Raw genomic sequence first — 20,713 nt, forward strand, 5'->3', positions numbered from 1 at the left:
GCCGGAAAACTTGCCCTGAAACTGTGGGTTGAACACTCATAGCAAGACAGAGACACTGCTCTGGGAAAAGTAAAGGTCCCTGCTTGGGGTATCAGATCCCACCTGGCAGCACCTTAATGTAACAGCTCCATTTCTGCTCACCCCCACAGGGAACTTCAACTGCATCAAAACGCCACACACAGCATCTCCACCTGCTCTTCACTGGGCAGAGTGCAGAGACCCTGTGACACAGCAAGGCCAGGCCAGGCAGCAGCATTTTTTGAGGTGCATGTAACTGTGCAGGAGAGGTTGAGACAAGGTAAAGCCTGCTACAGGGAAGAACCTTGGGGCAGGTGCTTCCACCTCCTCAGCAGCCACAGCTCCTGTGCAAGGCATGCCTCCATGGGCCTGTACAGCCTGTACAATTTGCTGGGGCTGGAAGCCCACAGGATGCTCACCTGAAGGCAACTGTCACAGGAGGACAACACAACCAGTACCTTCTGTCAGTCTAATCCTGTTTGGGTCTTGTTCCTTGTTCCTGGTTCCTGCTTGGGAGCCAGGCAGGTGGAAATTAGTCTAGTGGCCCATCAGCATCCACCCTGAACAGGAAGGGGAGAATGGCTCGAACCCTGACAGATGATGGTGGGAACCCTTGAGGCTGCTGCAAAGCTAGTATGCAAGACCTTGCAAAGACATTATGCAGTGCAAGAGGACGCAACAAGGAAAGTGTGACAATTCAATAAATATAAGCTTTTATTACAATAGAAAATAGTAAAACTCATGTTAAAATAGACTCTTGCTTTTGGACTGCTCAGAAAAGCCTAAGCCTCACTTTTACTTGCCAGTGCCCACCAGGGTCCTGACCCCTAAGCGATGAGCAACAATTGCTGTGCTAAGAGCCTCACAGCTTCTCCCTCCCCAGTGACAGTGAAAGACTACAGCAGCAGACTGAGCCATGCCGCGCCAGGCAGGCAGGTAAGGGCTTTCTGTGGGATTATTAGTACAACATACCTCATCCCCTTGTGCAATCAGGCTCCTGTTTGAAGCAGGCAGCTTTAGGGAAGCCATGGACAAGAGGGAGGGGGAGAAAAAGAAAAAAAAAAAAAAAAAACACCACACAACCAAAACCAACCCAGCCACAGATAATGGCAGCTGTTCCAAGACAGCTAGGAAGGCAGCAAATATACCTGCTAGAAACATCACAGTACCCAACTGCCTCTGGCCTGCTGTTTGCCTAATACCACTGCATGTCCCACTGAACATGCTCTGGCCGGGCTCCCCTCTTCCTTCACTGACACTCCACATGACCCTGAAAGAGACTAGCAGACACTGCTAACTTAAAACTCGGTGTAGCTTATGCAGTATTACAGGGAACACTCTTCGCCTCCTCCTTCCACGGCCAGCCCGGTGCAAGCGAGTGACTGTGCAGTCTGGACCATTGTGTGCTCCCCTCCTCCTCACCAAAAGGGGCCAGGGGCAAGAGTAGAGTAGAAAGCAGAGGCCACAGGACAGCAAGGTCAGATGGGGGCAGGAGACACTTCTGCACCACTGCCAGCACAGCAGCACTCTTGACTCCAAGTCCAGCCGGCCTACAGCTGGCAAGCTCACTCCAGTCCCTCGTACACAGCCTTCCGTAGCTCGATTGAGAACATCTCTTCCCAGGGCCCACGGATCCACTCCACCAACTCTACCAGGAGCTCAGGGCACTCTGTGCGGATGTGCCAAGTGCTCTCCACCTTCAGCACCTGGGAGGGAGGAAAAAGGAGGCCGATGAGCAGGGCCTAGCCTCAAAGGCACTGATCAGCCCTGAGCCACTATTGCCCAGCGCAGCTGCCAGCTCCTCCCAGTTCCTAAGTGACATCCTTCTCCCTCTCTGCTGCCAGCCGTGGTAGTGTCCCTGCATGACTTTTGTATAGCAGCAACTGGTTGTGCTCCCCTGCCTCTGTGGTGCAAGGCCCTAGGTTAGGATGGGAGATAACAGCCCCAAGACACTCTTGGCAGGAACAGGATCTGAGCACAATCCAGCCCCCAGCATCTCGTGTGCCCCATGACCACCTCCTGGTTACCTCATCATAAAGCATCAGCTTGATGTCACAAGGACAGAGGCGATAGGTTATGACATTGCTAATACTGCTGATTGGCTGCTTCTCCTTCAACTGGATGTTGCTCCTAGGAGGCGTTTCTGCCTCATGGTCTTCATCCAAGGAGCGCTGCACCTGCCACTGGTGATTCTCCTCCAGCAGAAACAGCATGCTTCGGGTGCTCAGCAGGGTCACAGGGAAAGCAGATGCCCCTAAAAGGATACGAGGGAATACAAGAGGCTTTGCTGAGAGCCTGAGTCACCACAGAACCAGCTTTGCTTTCCATTCCTCCCCTAGGGAAATCCTTTCCAGCAACAGTAACTGGGTGAACAGCCTTATCCAGCTTCCTGACTGAAGAGGGGGAGCAGGGTAGCTAAACGTGGCTGGGCTTGACCAGGTTATCCAAGCTCATTGCAGGAGCATGTATATGAAAGACCACCACCCAGCAAGCCTTGTCCAGCCCATGGCCTCATGTGAGGCAGGAAAAGACACTTGAGTCCTTTGACCTCTTAAACAACACTTTACTACTCCTTAGTTAAAAGTCAGCAGCTTCAGCTAAAAGGCCGCCTTTTTTGGCTTGAGTTTTTCTGGCTGCAGATATGTGATGGTTGGAGCAGACAGTACACAAAGTTCAATACCAAGTTGGGATGCATCGTAAGTATGACAGGAAGCAAAGTAGTTTTGATAAACTGTAGGGAGCATAAATATCATCCAGCTGATTTCAGTGGATGCAAATGAAAAGCACTAGAACTTGGGAATAACTCCGATGCACAGAAATAGGGAACCACTAGCAGAACTGGCTGAGGTCACAGGGGATCACAAGCTGCTACAGCAACATGTTGCTTTTCTCGTCACATCTCACTCTTGGGAATTAGTAGGAATATCAGAAATGGGATGTTTAATTAGTCCTGTCTACTTGGCAATGAAGTCTCAGCTGGAACTGTGTACAGTTTGGGGCACCATACTCTAAAAAAGGAGAAAACTGTAGATTAAGAAAAACACACTTTAATTTCTGCCTCCCACAGGCTATTTGTTCAGCTTGAGGAGACCAATAAACATACTTCCCACAGATTCCTTCTGATTCTTGTTCTCTCATACCTCCCCAATGGCCAGTGGTGAACAAGGGTGCAAGAACAGTAAAAAACTGGTCAGAATGTGATTAACAGCTAGGTTGCTTCTTCCAGTGACCCAAGACGAGAAAACACTGGATTTGTTCATTGAAGACTCAAATCCCAGGTTCAGCACATTTCACCCTCAGTAAGTCCTGGAACAGAACCTGATGGCCTCCAGCAGACTGCTCCTGTCCTACTATCTCAGACACCTGCTTCTGTTTTCCCAACCCAAGGAGCCTTTCAGCTCCTCACACAAACCAGCTGTGAATATGACCCCTCATCTTTCCCTCAGTTCAGGGCAACAATCCAGCCCTTACATAATCTCAATCTTCTCAGAAACCATTCTGAGTTGTCACCAAACCTTGTGTGCAAGACCAACTGCTCCCTAGAGCCTGGACTTCCATGCAGAAAAGGGCTGGGAGACTCACTGGAGATATACAAAGAAGCATGCTTCTATCCTACACATCTCAACAGCAAGAAGAGCCCTCACCCACCCCCCCCACCCCATCTCACTGCCAGACCAATGGCCCAGCTCCTTCCCAGAGGCTGTACACTAAAAACACAAGCAGACAGCACAAGGTGTGGGAAACCTGGCCACTAAGATCTCCTGTACCTTGGATCAGGTAGGCCAGCAGGTAGAAGAAACAAGTGTCATCTGCAGCGGCAGCATCTGTGGTCTTGGAGTCCAGCAGAGGCCTGGAGGAGATACAACAGCAAGCCGATCAAGGAAGCATTCCATTTCCAGTCTAGGTTTGCTGTGAGCTAGCCACTGTTCACTGTCTCCTTGGGGAAGGGAGGGACTCATCGCTTCCAGATGTTGCAAAATTCTTCTCTCCTGTTACCCTGCCCACCACCTTGCCAGCTAGGAACCAAATACTTCTTGCAAGGGAGGAGGCTGCCCTCTTTTCCTCCCTCCATTACCTTCTGCTCAGGCTCCTCCAGGAAGCCTGGAGTTGCCCTGCCTGGCTCAGTCCGTGACAGGCACCTGAGCCAGCTGCCTTAAACCTATAACATAGGCCTGGCTGCCACTCCAGCAGTGCCGCCTCCCGTGCTGCCTTGTTTTGGGCACTACACTTCCCAGGCACTGCTGGGCAAGCAGACATCCTCTTCTATCCAAAACCCCAACCTCTCAGAGGCTGTTCTTACCATAGCCAATGTTGTGGATTCATTTCCACAGTGGGAATTTCCTTCACCTTACTCCTGTGCTTAGCAGGCAGCTCTCGCATGAGATCTAAAGAGGGGGAGAAGGTAGGTGTATTTTATTGCAAGCCCAAGGGTAGTACATAACAGCTTGGGGTGGTTCTCTAGTCTACAGAGAAGCACCAGAAGTTACGATGCCAGTGGGGTTCTCTCCCAACTTTTTTCTGAGCTGGCAAGAAGTGAATTTCCAGCATACATCCAACTGCAGCTCTGCTGGTAGCTCTCTGAGAGCAGATCTTCCAAATCCTCTTCCCCAACCCCCAGCTCCCACTACAGCTCTACTCTTACATGTCAAGGTCTGCAGGAACTGGTCACAGCAGCTTTGGTTCCGGATCAGCAGATTGTAGGAGGCTTTTGGGTTCTCAAACTCCATTCGCAAGCTCTGGTGGCAGAGTCCCACTTCCAGATGGGAAATATCAGACAGGTAGTGAGAGTCATTCTTCTTCAGCCAGTCTGCAGGTTGTCCCCTAATCACAGAGCACAGCCTTCAGCTGCAGCAGGCTGCCCCATCTCCTCTCCCACATCAGATGGCAGCAGGGGGGTTTGGCAGAAGAGCCTTTGCATGTCACCACACCTCCAGGGTAAGGCTAGCACAGGCTGGCACTACCCAGTACTCGCACCCTTGCTGCAGGGTCTCACTTGCCACCGTTCTCCTCACCTGATAGCCCCAGTGACTTCCAGCACATAAATCTTGAGATCAGAGGCAACCAGGATTGAGAGGAACTCTCCTTGTCGACCAAACTTCACCACGACCACCTAGAGCACAGACAGGGTGGGTCATAGTACTGGTCTGCCCCTTGCCCGTTCACCAACAGAAAGGACGAACTTAAACATGCTTCAGCTCCCTTCATCCCCCCCAGTCTCTGGGATGCCACCCCAGAGCAGAACTTGCAGGATGGCAAGGACAGCCAAGGAGCTGCAAGAGTGGTGCTGCAGGATCTCACCTTGAGGAAGCACTGGAACTCCTCAGCGTTCCCCTCAAAAACTTCCATGTCCAGGTACAGCTTCAGGCGGTGATCCACAGCACGGAAGTCCCTTGTGTTCAGGATGCCATTTACAGCTGAGGAGAGCAAAGGGTAGGATGGACACTCTGCCCACTGACCAGGTGCTGCCTAAGCATGCAGACTGGCACTAGGACAGCAATATCACTCCCCTCTGCAAACCTGCTTCCATCAAGTCTCTCCTCAAGACAAAGATCCAAAGCCAGGGCTTTCCAGGCCACAGGTCTCAATGTGGAGACATGAGAGGACTCCATCACTCCAACACTCGCTTCTTCAGACATACAAAGCTTTGGTCTAATCCATCTTCAACCTATACTCAGCTCTTTAGTCACAGGAGGACACCACTTTGCTACCAGGTTTGTCAGGAGAGCAATTCTTTATCACTAAGTCAGAAAGACATTTCTCATTTCAGCTGGTGTCAGCTCAGGTCAGCTTTTTAAAATCTTGACTTTGACTGTGGTAATGTTAAAGGGGACTGAGGAAGACACCAATAAAACTGCTTAAGGACATAATTAGGCTTGTCAAGCAATTGTATGACCAAATAATTTATACAATAGCCATGATACTGCCCAAGAGTACACACTTCCCAGCAGAGCCTGTTCTCTACCAGAAACATTACACTAATCAACTTCTCCTCAGCAGGAACTTTTTAATGGGCTCAGTTTTAAATTGGGACCTTGTGATTTGACTCAAATCAACAGACTGCTTTATTTCTCACACTTCAAGCATACAAGACTGAACACGGCAATCCTAGACACTGGTTCCATACCAACTCCTCTTCAGAGGTATGGCAGTCTTGAAAGGCTGGGGGAGATCTCTATAGATCGAGAAGCTGATGGGTTTTCAAATCAGGACTAGACTGCAGTTGCAGTAGAGTCACTTGGTGGGCTGGACCAGATAACCTCCATAGCTCCTTTCCAACTTCAGTCATTCTGTAAATCACAAGCTGATGCCTAACCAAAGGCAGTCTGCTACATGAGAAACCCAAGGCCCTTCACAGAAAGCATTTGTGGACCTCCTAGTAACTGCTATCTTGCATGATAACCATCACACAGTCTCTGCTTTCGGACAGGCTTTGTCACCTGAAGCTCACAAAGATGACCGAGGAAAGCATAAATAACTGTGGATCAACTAACCAGAGCTTCCTACCAACACACCAGCCTCACACTGCACTTAAGCCAGAGAATAAATGCAGAAAATTATGCATATTGTTCTCCAAAGGTAATGCTCCAGCTGGCAGCTCACTGGTGCCACAGGAACCTAGTGTTTGTAACTGAGTGGTGCAGCTCCCAGAACAAGACCCTATTACTCAGAGTCTGAGCGATACTAAGGATTAGGGGCTGACTCAGTTTTCCCTACCTTCAGGCATAAGGATTGAACAGAGAAGGGAATGAAAAACTCTGCTCATAAGAACCATGGTCACTGCTGCTTGTGCTTGATGACCCCCTTTCCCCATTAAACAGAAGGCAGTGCACCCTGCAAGCACCAGTAACAGAGCCCAACACCAAGCTGTGCACACCCCTAAACCCCGCACAGCTCCTATATACTCACAGGGACTGAGATTCCATGTTTCCTCGGACTCGGAGTTCAAAGAGAGCTGGGAAGGAGTGGGCCCACGAGAAACACTGTAGCGGTAGCTCCCCATCAAGCTGCCCCCATTGGTGTCCGTGTGGCTGAGGGACAAGTACTGGCTCTTCATGCCCAGCTCCTTCTTCCCGCAGCCCCCATCTAAACTGCGGGAGCTGGAATGGAGAATGCCATCGTGCTCGCCACTCAGCTCCGGGGTCCTGGTGCTATTGCTGGTATCCATCTCTGAGCTGTCTTCCCCGCCGATGTAGAACTTTCCACTCTCACTGGCCAGGGCAGGCGCTTCCTCTGGGCCCTCCTGCTGGCTGCCTCCCTCCAGGATAGAGTCTGACAGGTCCTCACTTGTGCTATCGGGGCCAGGTGGCAAAGGTGTGCTGGAGCACACTTCTGAAGGCAGGATAACCACATGGTCACTGGAACAACTGGGACAGGCTATGGGCACACCAGCTGCTGCAGTACCTGTGGAAGATTTCGTCACAGATAGAGAAAAAACGGAATAGCTCTCCCACAACAAGATTTTACTTTTTTTTTTTTTTTTTTTTTTTTTTAAATCTCTGCAAACCACAAACCATCCCTTTCAAAGTAGACAATAGGTCTGACTTGAGCAGCTCGTCGAGCAACTCTGTTCAGAATCACATCCTACACACCTCCCCTCAACACATCCCTAAGAAATTCTGGATCACTGCCAACATCCACCTGAAACAGCTCTACTCAGTTTTAGGGTGACCAGCGTGTGCCATAGTTGCAACCAAAACTACATCAGGGCTTTGGCTCCTGACTTTCCTCCACTTCATACCCACAAGTGCTCACATAGCCTTTGAAGCCCAAGCTCATGACCAGTCAATCCAAACTTCTTTAGCCACATCCATCCCCAGCTTGGTTTATCCTCTAGCCAGCCAAACCACAAGCATGCTGTGTCCCCTCTCCAGCTGTCCTCATCCCTCCTGTCCCCAATTCTTGATGCTCCCCTCACCCACACCAGAGCAGATACTCAGCTGGATCTTGGGACTCCCACTACCCTTGTGGGGGCAGGGGATGGGGAGTGTCCTAGGGTGGAAGGAAGTGCTGCAGCCAGGACAGCACCTCTGCCCTCACTGCAGTATTTCTATCCCAGGATACTTTGTCAAAACAAGCAGCATCTTCAGAGCTAAGACTGGGGACTCCCCACTTCAATCATTAACCAAGCTTTGAAAAACTCGGCAATCAGAAGACGCCTGTTCAGCACTAGCCATACCTCAGCCAAAATACCACATCTAGTCTCAGGCACCCAAAGAAAAATGTGGACAAATGGGAAAGAGTACAAAGGAGACCAGCAAGAATAACTGCATTGTATGAGATATGACTGACAAGCAAATTATCTAGGGAGTTGAGCTTATTTAGTCTAGAGGACAGAAGACAGGACTAGTCACAGAGGGAGAACAATGGCTCTCAAGTACAAAGAGAGGAATAAATCATTCCCCATAAGGGGAGCAAGAATGGGCTTAAGATCACAGCCAGGGAGACTTAGGTTAGCATTCCAGTTGTTTTTCTGATGTTTAACAGCCAAAGTTTTACCTGAAATACTGGAGCAGATTCCCCAGAAGCCTCTGTTAGCAAAAGCCCTTTAGAACAAATTAGTCTCTGTGGCAGAATTAACTACGGTTTCAACAGGACAAGAGATTACATGACCTTTACGGCCTCTCCCAGACGTCAAGATTTCTGTGGACCACCTGCAGTTTCCAGCACCCCTGTGTTCTCCCAGACCCCAGGCCACCCACAACAGGGGTGCTGTTTGCTTAACCTTAAAATAGTGGCTTATTCCTCCCAGTTTACAAGGCAGGCTCTCCCCAGTCCAAGTGGGCCAAGTGAGAGTACATCCCTCAACAGGTTTTAATTCCAGTACAGCCAAGACATCACTCTCTCCTATACATTCCACACTCTGCACCACAGCTGCCATTCTGGCAGTCAGCAAGCATCCTTTTTCTGAGCACTACATCCTACCTTGATTTGAGGCAATTAGGGTCTCCAGTATTTTGGCATCTCCAACCTCTGACGGATAGGGACCTTGATGCCAGGGAGCCAGGGACTGCGAAAACTCCTGCTTGCATTTCAGGCACTGGAGCTTCGTGGATCCCTTCTCCTGGTCCTGATTTCGCCGATTCTCCTCAACAGCTGGGGACAACACTTCAAGGACACACTAAAAGCAGCAGCACAGGGAAAAGAGTGCTAGCAGGCAGCTATAACCATCCTAATAAAAGCAAGCCTCTGACATCAGCGAGTCTCCTCACATGCCTCATTAGAGCATTTCGGAGTGCGAGGGGTGCAGGGCCATTTCCCAGCCAACAGCCAGTTTGTGCAAGACTTGCCAAGGGCATGGAGCTTCACTGCAGAAGACCAAGAGAACTTGGTTTTGCCTTATATCTACATGTTGACAGGCTCTCCCTGGAACTCTGATCTCAAAGGTCCCACGTGTTTGCGCCTTCCCTGCAACAACTTGTTTAAATGTACTTAAACAAGAGTACCTCAAGAAAAATACTTGCATTTGAGACCAGAGCCCCTACAGCAGCTGTGCAGACCAGAGCTGCCATAGCACTGACGCTCTCACTGTCCAGAGGGCTAAGCCCAGGCTAGCGTATCACTCAGTACCCAGGAAATACTTGTTGTGCATGTGCCAACGTAATAAGGATCACTAACTTGACTACTAACTTCTCTCCCCAGGAGGGAGAAAGCTGCAAGGCTTTCTCCTTGTGAGCACTCTTTATGCTCCAGGAGCTCCACTGCCCATGGCCATGCTCACAGGGCCCTCCACAGGTCATTTGCTCCAGGAGCTCCACTGCCCATGGCCATGCTCACAGGGCCCTCCACAGGTCATTTGTGCAGCAGGAGAAATCCTGAGCTTACAAGCCAGACATGGGCTGCCACAGGGCAGCAGATGTGGATGTGCTTTGAGAACAGGACCTCTGTGCTGGCTGGAAGAATTCAGTGCCTTCCAGTAACATATATTCCCCTCCCCAGGCTTCCCCCTCTAGCCTCCCCTACCTCTAGACACTGCTCTGGGCAGTCGTCGAGCACCACGTATTTGCGCTTCTGCCGGTCCTTGCGAATGTAGCTGAAGTGCAACGTGAGGACAGGGAAAACGCGCTCCAGGTCCTGCAGGAGACAGAGAACACCAGTTCCAGAAAGAGGGTGCAGCATCCAGTATGCAGACTACATGAGTTTGCAACTGGCTGAAACGTGGCCCTACAAGCACTTAATTTAGTAAGCCTTGAGTAGCCCTCCATAGCTGATAGCGTTTGGAAGCCTGGTAAAAAGGGCAGCAATAAATAAATAAATAAATAAATAAATAAATAACTCATAAGTGCTGAGGACAACAGTAAGTTTTAAGGCCCAGAACAAAGCATTTCAAACAAAACACCTTTTCATTAAGGTATTTCAGCAGAATATGACGCTGAATATGAATATGAAACATTCAAGAGGTACAAGGGCAGAAGAAAAAAATGAGTTGGAGCTTTTGGGGAAAACAGAATTAAAGGAGCCTGGGAACATGTCTATGCACACATTGAATGTTAAAAATCCTAACACAAGGAAAAAGAGATTTCCAAACTCCCTTTCTAGAGAACCACAAAAGCAAGATAGGGCTGATAGTGCTGAAGCATGCACCTAGAGCAGATGGAAAACTGCCCACTGAGATACCAGTCGCTTTCTAAACATCACACTAGGCTCAGTGCTGCGCTGCCTAAGGAAAAGTGCAATCCACAAACAGTGCTCCAAGGTCAGGGTGATATCCAAGTGAGGAATGGATGGGAAAGAGGTTTCCATTTCAGTCAGGCTCCTCTTGAGAATTCTCTCATTCTTGCACACTGGAACAAGTCCAACCATTGTCTTTTTAAGTCCAGCTTTGGAACAGAATTGGTGCTGGCTTCTGCTGCATTATCACAGGTAATCTAAGCAATACAGATGCTGTTAGATACACATGCATTGGGCAGAAGAGACGCCCAATCAATCAAGCTTTGCAGGAGCTAGGAGAAGACCTGCAGGGTATTCTGCCAGAAGCCCGAATCCAGAATGCTGGCCCACACATGGAGTAAAATGCCAAAGACTCACACAGAGGTGTAACTCACCATCCTCTTCCAGTTCATCTCGGAGGTCTCCACCTTCTGCAGGCATTTCAGCTCCAGCTTGTGGAGGACTCTGGCAGCCTTCAGTTCCACCTCAACCACATGCTTAGCTGTGACTCGCAGGAAGATCCAGTCTGGCTCTGGGTCCCCTTCCCCTTCTATTTGGCTTACCAGCACTGGCTGGCAAAGGTCCACTGCCGAACAAGACACAGTACAGGTCAGTACACACAGCAGGTCTTCAGGCCTGCTTGGCCCAAGCCCTTAGAATTCCCACAATACTGGGCAGCATGATAAAGCTTCAGGGGTATCACATTTGATCCACCTATTCTATCATCACCCAAGCCCTCAAACAGCGGTGAAAGGACCCGTTTACCTTCTGGCTTCTCCTCTTCTTCCTCCCCCAGCATTAGCTCATCTGCCTCCTCCTCTCCTATCTGTTCTCCATCCACAGTCTCTTCCAGCTGTACTTCAGGCTCTTCCTCCTTCTCAGTATCATCCAAAGGAGGAGAAGATTCTTTCTGGGATACTTGGGGTTTTCCTTGCTCTGGGTCAGAGCTCTCACTCTGTAAGTCCATTGCAGCAGGTCTGCCTGCTATCTCATCTGCAGAACGGCTACGGCAGATAACAGGTACTTGGTCATGCTCTTCCAGGTGTCTCTTGTACTGCAGCCAGTCAACACCGAAGCGATCTCTGAAGCTATCCAAGCGTTTCATCTCCTTCTGATGCTGTAGGACCAGGCCTGCAGAGAGAAAACTTGGGAAATAAGGAAACAGTCACCACGCCAGAGCACTTCTCTGACTGCAGGCAGTTCAGCTGCTGTGTTACTGAGGAAGAAGATAAGCCTCACCAGCAGAGAGAGGTAAAGCCTGGGGCTCATGTTCTGTGTCACTGGGCTCTGAAATGCTCGCTCTGCGCACTTTGACTTTTCCCTGGAACACACAGGATAAGAATAGTTGGGAAGCACCAGAACAACCAAAACAGCATCTGATGAGGGGCTGAAGGGTTCATAGCTGTTACAGTGCAGGAGCACACCATGAAACATTTGTCACAGTATATCAAGACTGACATTAAGCCCAACCCCTTCCTAACACACAGCAGAATAGAGGCTCAGCACCAGGCAGTCTGTACAAGATCACATCCCACAGCAGGATGCTTTCACGCCAAGGCAGCTTCTTCACCCAACATGCCAGCTACATGGTTAAGAAGCTATCTCAGTTCCAGACCTTGCTTTTCTTTCGAGGAAGCCTGACAGCCACATTCTCTGCTGGGGACTGACTGTCGCTGAAGTCTGCGGCACAAGAACTGTCCAGAGCACTACGGTCCAGCACGGTCTTCTCTGAGGTAGAAGTGTGGATGGACTGTGATACACTTTGCACAAGTCTTGGAAGGTGCTAAAGCCAAAAGAAGAGAAAGCTGCCTGCTGAGTGCAAAGGGGGAACAAAGGTAACCAAGCCACAAGCAAAGCTGACAACTTCCCTGCCCCTCACCCCAAACTTTCACCATCTCAGTTGAAGTGGTAAAAACAAGTCCTGCCTGGTTGATTGTATTGTTTATCAGGACCACTCAATCTCTGCCTTTCTTAAAAGCAGCAGATGGGAAACTGACAACTGTTTGTTTTGTTGACGCCTAATTCAAGTGTCAACTGCCAGACAGGACCTGAAAAGGAAACAGGCAAGGCTCCAAGTCCTACAAGGCTACATAGGACAGAATAAGTTACACTGACCAGTCCCAACAATTACTAAGAATCAGCATGGACTGAGCCAAAATGAACTGTGTCAGAGTCAAGGTAGCCCATACAGATTTAACGGGACACATGACAATGCAAAAACCTGTCAAGAGTTCCCGCTCCCAAAGCCAGTAAGATCAGTTTACAGCAACTGTACTTACCATAAGGTCTGAGGAAGAGAGTGGCTCCCCATCCAAGAGGAACTGTAATTAGAGACCCATTTGCAGTCAGATTCCACTTGGCTGGCACATACTCAGGACAACATCTGCTGACTCCTATTCCCCTTCAGGCCACCCTAGGGTTGGGATCCCTGGCACAAAACTGCAAAGATTACCAGAAATAACCCTGTTCCTGCCTATCCATCACTCCTTTAGTTGCAGCTACCTGACCTAAGAGCATATAAGGCCAGAAGGGACCATTGTGGTTTTCCTGTTTACAGACTTTACGACTCCCGGAAAAGTATCCAAGACAGTTCACGGAAGAGATATAATACATTGCTCTGCAACAATGCACGAACTGTTTTGAAAGGTACTCCTTTCACCTCAAAGCTTATATCCTACTTCTAGCCTGAGTCTGCCTAGCTTCCAGTAACTTAAGCTCAGTGAAACCTCGTTTCAAGATGCAGTCTGAAGACAGTGAATCCAGCCATTTGCTACTAACCTGAAGGGCAGACCAGCTCTGGAACACCTCTGACCCTTAGCAAGCAAGTTTACTTTGCTAAATTTCCAGGATGCCTTCTTTGCTGGCTTCTTTATTTAAAATCACATTACCAAGAATTGACCTAAGCACGAGAGCGCACGGGAAACATTGATGACACCTAGCTGAGAGCAGAGTGATGGGGAGAAAGAAAGAGGTGGCCACAGTTGTCAAAGGAGTATGTAATTTGGCAAGGGGGAGCAGAGATGGCGAGTTCCTATACAGTCACTATTTAGCAGGAACAGAGTAAAGTTTTGGGACCATCAGTGAGTAGAACTGATAAAGTAGACAGTGAAGACATATTAAGATCTGAGGTCTTGCAAACCTGAGATCAGTATTCAACTCTCTGCCCTGGCCAGCACACCACATAAAAATTTAAAGATAAACTACTCTACCTGGAAAAAAACCCCATAAAACAATCCCCACTGTTACATCACTGGAATAAATTTCCAGATTTATGAAATTCTTTCCTCTCATTTGCCCATGAGTGTCAGAACATCCTACACCTTCAACAGCAGGGGCAGAAGGCATGCAGCTAATACTCACATTGGAGGAGGCTGCCCTCGGAGACACGTGTGCAAGGGTTGCAGACCGGTGGTTTTGATGGAACCATAATGGGTTGCCCTCTAAATGCAGCTGGATGGGAGAAATAGAGAAATTGTTATTAGAAACAATAGTCTACACCCTGACCTAATCTGCCTGCAGGCTTCAGGCTTTATCTCTGAGAAGTGTTGAAAGAACAGTCCTTTGCAGGCTGTCTTCCTTCACAAGCACTATAGTGACTGCAATTATCCTCCTTCAGACTTCTCTGAACACACAAATCCACAACAGGATTAGGGGAGGATCTTTACTGAACTTGATGGTATTAAAATTGGAAAGGGGATGAATATATGGAAAACAGTTAGCTTGAGCAGGGGTCACCAAAAAAGAAGGCTGAAATACAGGTGTCTCTCCAAGGCTCCACCATCAGCTTCCCGCATTAAAATTGAATGCTCAAGAGTTGAGTCGATCTTTCAAAACTCTCTTCTTACCAGTCTCCACCTTGCACCCCCTGACCATGATATCTCTAATCCACCAATCCATCAGGCTTTGTGCTTACTTTTTTTATATAGTGCAGAGTGGACAATGGTGCCAACTGGGCATGTTCCAGCAGCAGATTATAGGCCACATCGAGGTGCTGCAGATTCACTAGCTGTTCGACCCCTGCAAACACAGCAAGAAGCCATCAGCACACTAAAAGATATAACTTCAGAACTTCCCACCTACCCCTCTCCCCCAAAATGGAACCCTAGTAAAAATAGCTGTGCCCAAGATTTCAAGTTCTGTTCCTCCTCGAGGCAGAGAGAAAGGCCTCAAACTCAGAAATGCTCCTCCCTTGCGGGCTCACCATTAATGCTGTCAAGTTCATTGTTGCGCAGGATAAGAGTCACCAGCTTGGATCGGCTGAAGATGCCAAGGTTTGGCACCTTGGACAGGAAGTTATAAGCCAGATTGAGGTACTCTAGTTCTGTAAGGGTCTGTTCAGAGAGAAGAGCAGCAGCAGATCAATTGGGACCTTAGCTCAAAGCCTGACACTGGACTCAAGACAGGCCACTATCCCTACCACTCTCTGAATCCCACCAACATCACTTAACAAGAGAGTTTCTCAAGGTTATTTCTGCAGCAAGACTTCAACATTCACATTTGGAGTGGTTTGTCTAGGGGCACTCAGCATGATCTAACTGCTTTACAAAATTTGCTAGGAGCAGCTTTCTCCTTCCTCATAAACTTCAATGGTGCACAGGAAGGGGCTGGACCCCCTGCCTCAGCAAAAGGACTGAACTACCAAAAGCAGCCCTTTCTTACCTTCCCAAACACGATGGTGAATGATAATCGTGAGACCCACCAACTCCATGAAAAGCTGTTCCATTGCTTCTCATAAAAGAAGATCTAGCTCAGCAGAGCATGCATTTCAGTGCCATTCCCCAGAGACGCACATGCCACTGTGATGGACTACCACCATTCTAAAGCAACTGACAGGAGATTTCTAAGAGCAAGAAGGAAATGCTACTGGTAGTCTGGACAAACCGAACAGCAAGTCTCTACAGCCCCATTCCTGGCTATGTAATTCCCACCCACTGCATATATTGCAGCGAAGTCTTGGCCACAATGGACTGCACACTGCATGTGCGACTGTACGTACAGTGTACACTGTATGTATCACTGTATTTAGCACTAGGCCACTGGAGTGCCAAGTGATACATACAGCTAACTTCCCTGTCTTAGAGCGGATGAGGAACACTGCCTTCTCTGCCTCAGTGGCACAGGGGCTGCACATACAGGAGAACAGTTTCAAGGCTGCACGCACTAGCTCTAAATCACATGCCTGCTGGGCCACGTCTCCAATTGCTTTTGTTATACTTCGCCTAGCGGGCACATGGTCAATAATTACAGAACTTTAGCAGCGTCCTCTCCATATGAGGAAACTCTGGTGCTCAGCCTAAGATACTCACCGTTAGATAGTGCTCACAATCCTGGATCTTGTTGTGACTCAAATCCAAGATTCTCAAAGCATTCAGTAATTGCTGAAGGACAAAAAAATACCAGATCAGATCCTACAGATATCTTCACTGCAGCATGGAAACCCTGTCCTGCTGGGAGAGGCGAGCAAAATTAACATTGTCTGCTCCCTCCCACCCAGACCTAGGACCATCAGTAAAGGAGGGCCCAGTTCCTGGCTGTGATCATCTCTCTTCCCCTCAGTCACGCAGGAAGGATGCCCCACTCACCAATGAGTCATCCAAGGCAGTGATCATGTTATAGCTGAAGTTCACAGTCTGCAATTCCAACCACGGGAGAGCACAGCTCAGATCTCCACCACATGCCGAAATGATTTCCTAGGAAGAAGTGAGGAGCCATTCCTTGGTGAGTACTAGCTGTTACAGTAACAGCAGATGGACACAGGAGAACAGCTAGTCTAGAACAAGGGTGGCATATTGTGCCTTACAGACTCTGTCTTGCCTAGAGTGGCAATGACTTTCATGTCACTAATTCAAGTATTTGGAAGTGGTGGGAATTCAACGGCTAGATATTTAGAAAGAAGGGGAGATGCTTTTGCTCCCTACACTCAAGTAACAATAGTTAAACTAACATGTTACACTTTGTAGGTTCTGAACACAAAGATTCATGCTAACAAAACCTTTTTCAGACCTTCATCAAAGCAGGAGTAAGATGCACATGCCCTGGCCAAACAACTTGTGCTCTGGCAGACAAAAGAAGGTCTCAAAGCACTCCCTACCAGCAGCTCCTGTTCCCCAGCAGGCAGTTGCTTCTGTGCCACAGAAGCCCATAGCCCCACAGCTAGCACAGCCCACGCTACTCAGTTCTCCACAGCTGGAGCTTGCCTTCACGTCTCAGAAACCTGCTGGGCACCAGTGCAGATAAGACATTGGGGCACAGCATTCCCTCTTGATAATCAGCTCTAATTTAAGACCGCTGAGGTACAATGAAATAAACCTCAATCAGCTGCAGTCCTTTGAACGTGGAAACAGACAGAGACACAGAACAGTCAGACGTAGCCGATACGAATATTGGCTGGAGCCAGAAATTTTCAAGCAGCTAAAAAGGAGACTACAGAGCACATGTGTATCCAACCAGGGAATACTTCAACACTGAGTCAGAAGTAGGACCCCAGAACGGGGAAGGGAGAAGCTGCTATATACAACATGGATTGATAAGAGAGTTAACATCACCTCCTACATCTTCCCTGTGTGAAGGTCTGTAGGATCAAGACAGCCTTTCTCCTGCAGTTTCCCCCCCCGAGCTGTGTAGAGACACTCACCTCCAGTGTACTGATACATTTGCAACAGGTTAGAGATTCCAGCTGAGAATAGACAAATCGCAGTCCCCGGAGGCAGTGTGGAGGGACAGACCTCAACTGTAGCAGTGATAAGAAAGCAAGGACAACATACATCAAAATAAAACAGTGTAAGAGCAGCTGCCATCCCCGACCCATCCCTGCAAGGGATCTCCCATTTCCCTGCTGGAGCCTCCCTCCCTAACACTCCAGCCTTTGCTCATACCCAAGCTTCACCCCAAGCAAGTGTTGCAGGAGTTTAGCCTTCTAGGAAAGCCACAAAAGCCTACCCAGTTTTTAGGAGTAAAGGCATTCTGCAACCACAAAACTAAGTCAAGAAAAGCCAAACAGCAAGACTCAAAGCCAGTTCTGCCTCCTATACTTACTTCTAGATGCCGGAGGGACTTGAAAGGGAAGATCTTCACAGCAGATTGCAAAACACAGTTTGGAACATGAATGAGCTAGAGAAATCAGAAAAGAAGTCTCACGTCAAGCTTGATTTGCACTGCAATACTGCCCTCCTGATGCACCTACTGCAGCACCTTGAACAGCCCTGGCCCAACTCGAGTATTCGCTAACAAGCTCTCCCCTGATGCTGGTACCGGCACTGTCTCCTTGCTCCATATTTCAACAGAGGTCAAAGAGAAAAGCATGTTAGCTAGAACAAGACCACGGTCTGCCACACTGTAGAGCTCCTTTTCCTCTCCCTGGCCCACATGGCTTCACCACGTGGTGAAACACAGGAAGCTCTGACAGCTGGATTCCTCATTAGCCACCGCTAACAAATCTACTAAATAAAGACAAATCTAACTGCTGGAGCTATGTTTATTGAGCAACTGAGCTGAACTAGCACACTGGTGGGAGGTGTGCATGTGCATTTCACTAGAACAGGCCCAATAAGGCAAATCACAAGCAGACACAATGGAAAACAGAGTTGGTCTCCAAGACACTGTTAGCATTAGACTGAGGTACCTGCAAAGCCCCTGTTTGCAATTCTGTAGTGCAGCCACAGGCTCTTTCACCATAGGGTAGTTAGGCTGTGTCCACGTACCACAGAGCAGCTTATGAAATTCTGCTTCTTATGCTTTCTATGGATAGTTCATAAACAGTATTTCAGACAAAGTGGGTAATGAAATAGTTAACGCTTCCACTGCGGACACCAGAGTACAACTGGAGAAACCATCTCTGCCAGCTACATCCACATTCACGCAGAAGTGACTCATCAGGTGCAGAACAGACATCCCAAGGCCTCGTCACCACTACTGCTTCCACAGTTACAGCCCTGGCAGCAATGAATCACTGCCCACTGCCTGCCAACACTGATGCGGCATGCTGAACAGGACCATTTGTAGGGGAAGCTTGCACTGGGAAGATCTGACGACCAGTTTTAGCAAAGTTTATTTCAGATGCCATCCTTGCTCTGTGTCTTGACTGTCTCCTCTCCCTCCACTGTCTTAAGGATCTGATCAGGCTGATATAAATTATTAGTTTATCCAAACACACCAGTTACCGCACCACAATAGGTAGCTTCCCCTTCTTTACAGGCTTGTTACAGAAAAAGCCCATTTTTTAGTTAACAGAAGCACTCACCACAACATCCTCCTGATTGCAGCATCCCTCCCTGCCTCCTCCTGCCAGAGGACCTGTGTTTCTCCACAGGCTCTGGGTCCCACTCCAATTTTGATCCTCAGCACACTGCTACAAAACCCTCCCAACAACATTTAGATAATCTCTCCAAAACACTTTTAAAAACATCGCAGGCCACAGTGCTCAGCCACAACACATCCTGAGCACCAGTGTGGAACCTCAGCACAGCTGCTAATTCCCCTTCCCCTTTCACACTCATTTCACCTCTGCTACCTCCCTAGCAGTGCCCCAGTGCCAAGTATAGTCATGTGCAGCCTCATAGCACATGCCACCTTTCAAAAAGTCCTCTGAAGAATCCATAGCTCCTTACTTTTATCTTTATTACAGCCTTCTTAAAATGAACAAGAACACGTTACTAGCCATGTCCCATGTTGTGAAAAAAAAAAAAAAAAAAAAAAAAAAATCAATCAGAACTACTGCCCAGGCAGGAGCATGTAAAACTCTGAAAAAAGCAGCAGAAGTTCACAGAGTAGTGGGTGTATACAATGTCTAACTGCTCTGCTCAAATACCCTGGCTCTGCTGCCTCGTGCAGGTCAATCATCACTCAGGGAGCACTCAGCTGTGCTCAGCTGCCAGATACTGCCTGAATTGCTCAAGCATTTCAGGAAATAATCATTTTCCCAACAATGTCAACACCTTACCAAGGTCAGAACATAATTAACCCCTGCTGCCCCTCTGAAAAACTTTCCGCTGAGTTGCATGGCTGATCCTAGATGAAGTAGCTACACACCATCATGCTGAACTACGACTTCCTGCAACAACCCTGAGAGCTATCCAACCCACACAGCGTGCACGTAAAACAGGGTCAATGGGCACCAAAGGAGGCCACTCCGAAGCAGGCAGCTGCACCTGTCCCCTCCACTGGCCGCCCTTGCAGTACCCCTTAGCCCCTCACCTCCCTGGCCACGGTAGGTACGGACCTTCAGGGAGTGAGTCTTCTGCAGGACATCGAAGAGAAACTGCGCCTGGAGGATGGCGGCGGTCTCGGCGGGGTGCGAGGGCAGGGCCACGAAGCCCCGGTTCTGGTTGCGGGAGCCCAGGTGCTGCTCGAAGACCTGCGTGAGGTGCTGCAGGGTGGGGGTGAGCAGCGTCAGCGTGCTGGAGCCGTCCAGGACGAGGTCCCCTGCAGGGAAGGGGAAGGACGGGCCGAGCCGTGAGTCACGCTGTCCCCAACACCAGGGCCTTCACCCCAGCCCGGCCCAGCCCAGCGGGGCCCGCCACTCACCCGCGTCCTGCAGCAGCCGCGCCAGGCCGCGCACCAGCGTCTCCGCCGCCGCCATCTGTGGGGAAGGGGGGAGACCGAGGCGGCGGAGGCCGAGGTGACCGCGGCCCGGCCCGGCCCGGCCCGCCTCGTCCCGCGCCGCCGCCGGCCCCTCGCACTTCCGCGTTACCACAGAGACGCGCCCTTCCGCCGCACCAACGAGGCGGCCCGACGCGGCTAGAGCGCCGCCGCTTACATCCGGTTGCCATGGAGCCCGCCCCAGCGTCCCCCTCCCGCCCGGCGGGGCCCGCGCCCCCCCCGGCCCCCGCCCCGCCGCCGCCGCCGCCCCGCGCCGCCGGGGGAGCGCCCGCCCCACCGGTAAGCGGCGGCGGCCCGGGAAGGGCGGCGGGCCCGCCCCGCGCAGGGCCGGCAGGAGGAGGCCGGGGCGGCAGCGCCGCCCGCCGCCGTCGCGGCGCGGCACGTGTCGGGCGGAGCGCGGTGGCGGTGGCGGGGCCGGGGCGCGGCGCGGCGGCGGGCGGCTCTCCTTCTC

At 49.9% G+C, this 20,713-nt stretch overlaps 1 protein-coding gene across 1 annotated transcript; it reads right to left on the reverse strand.

Moving 5' to 3' along the window:
* Positions 1-720: 720 nt before the first annotated feature.
* STK11IP (serine/threonine kinase 11 interacting protein) lies at positions 721-20,330 on the reverse strand. The gene is made up of 24 exons (XM_082483903.1): positions 20,188-20,330; positions 19,883-20,085; positions 17,701-17,775; positions 17,300-17,395; positions 16,248-16,355; positions 15,972-16,043; positions 14,867-14,996; positions 14,579-14,682; positions 14,026-14,115; positions 12,945-12,986; positions 12,281-12,448; positions 11,905-11,986; positions 11,431-11,796; positions 11,061-11,251; positions 9,979-10,089; positions 8,941-9,136; positions 6,925-7,419; positions 5,317-5,432; positions 5,031-5,128; positions 4,661-4,839; positions 4,319-4,403; positions 3,786-3,868; positions 2,046-2,272; positions 721-1,724 (listed from the first exon to the last, which is right to left on the reverse strand). Exons 1-24 carry the CDS (start codon positions 20,240-20,242, stop codon positions 1,584-1,586), a joined length of 3,513 nt encoding a protein of 1,170 aa, XP_082340029.1. The 5' UTR covers positions 20,243-20,330; the 3' UTR covers positions 721-1,583.
* Between the last annotated feature and the right edge of the window lie 383 nt (positions 20,331-20,713).

The sequence above is a fragment of the Vanellus vanellus genome (genome assembly GCF_965231255.1).
Source record: "Vanellus vanellus genome assembly, chromosome: 5".
NCBI lineage: Eukaryota > Metazoa > Chordata > Aves > Charadriiformes > Charadriidae > Vanellus > Vanellus vanellus.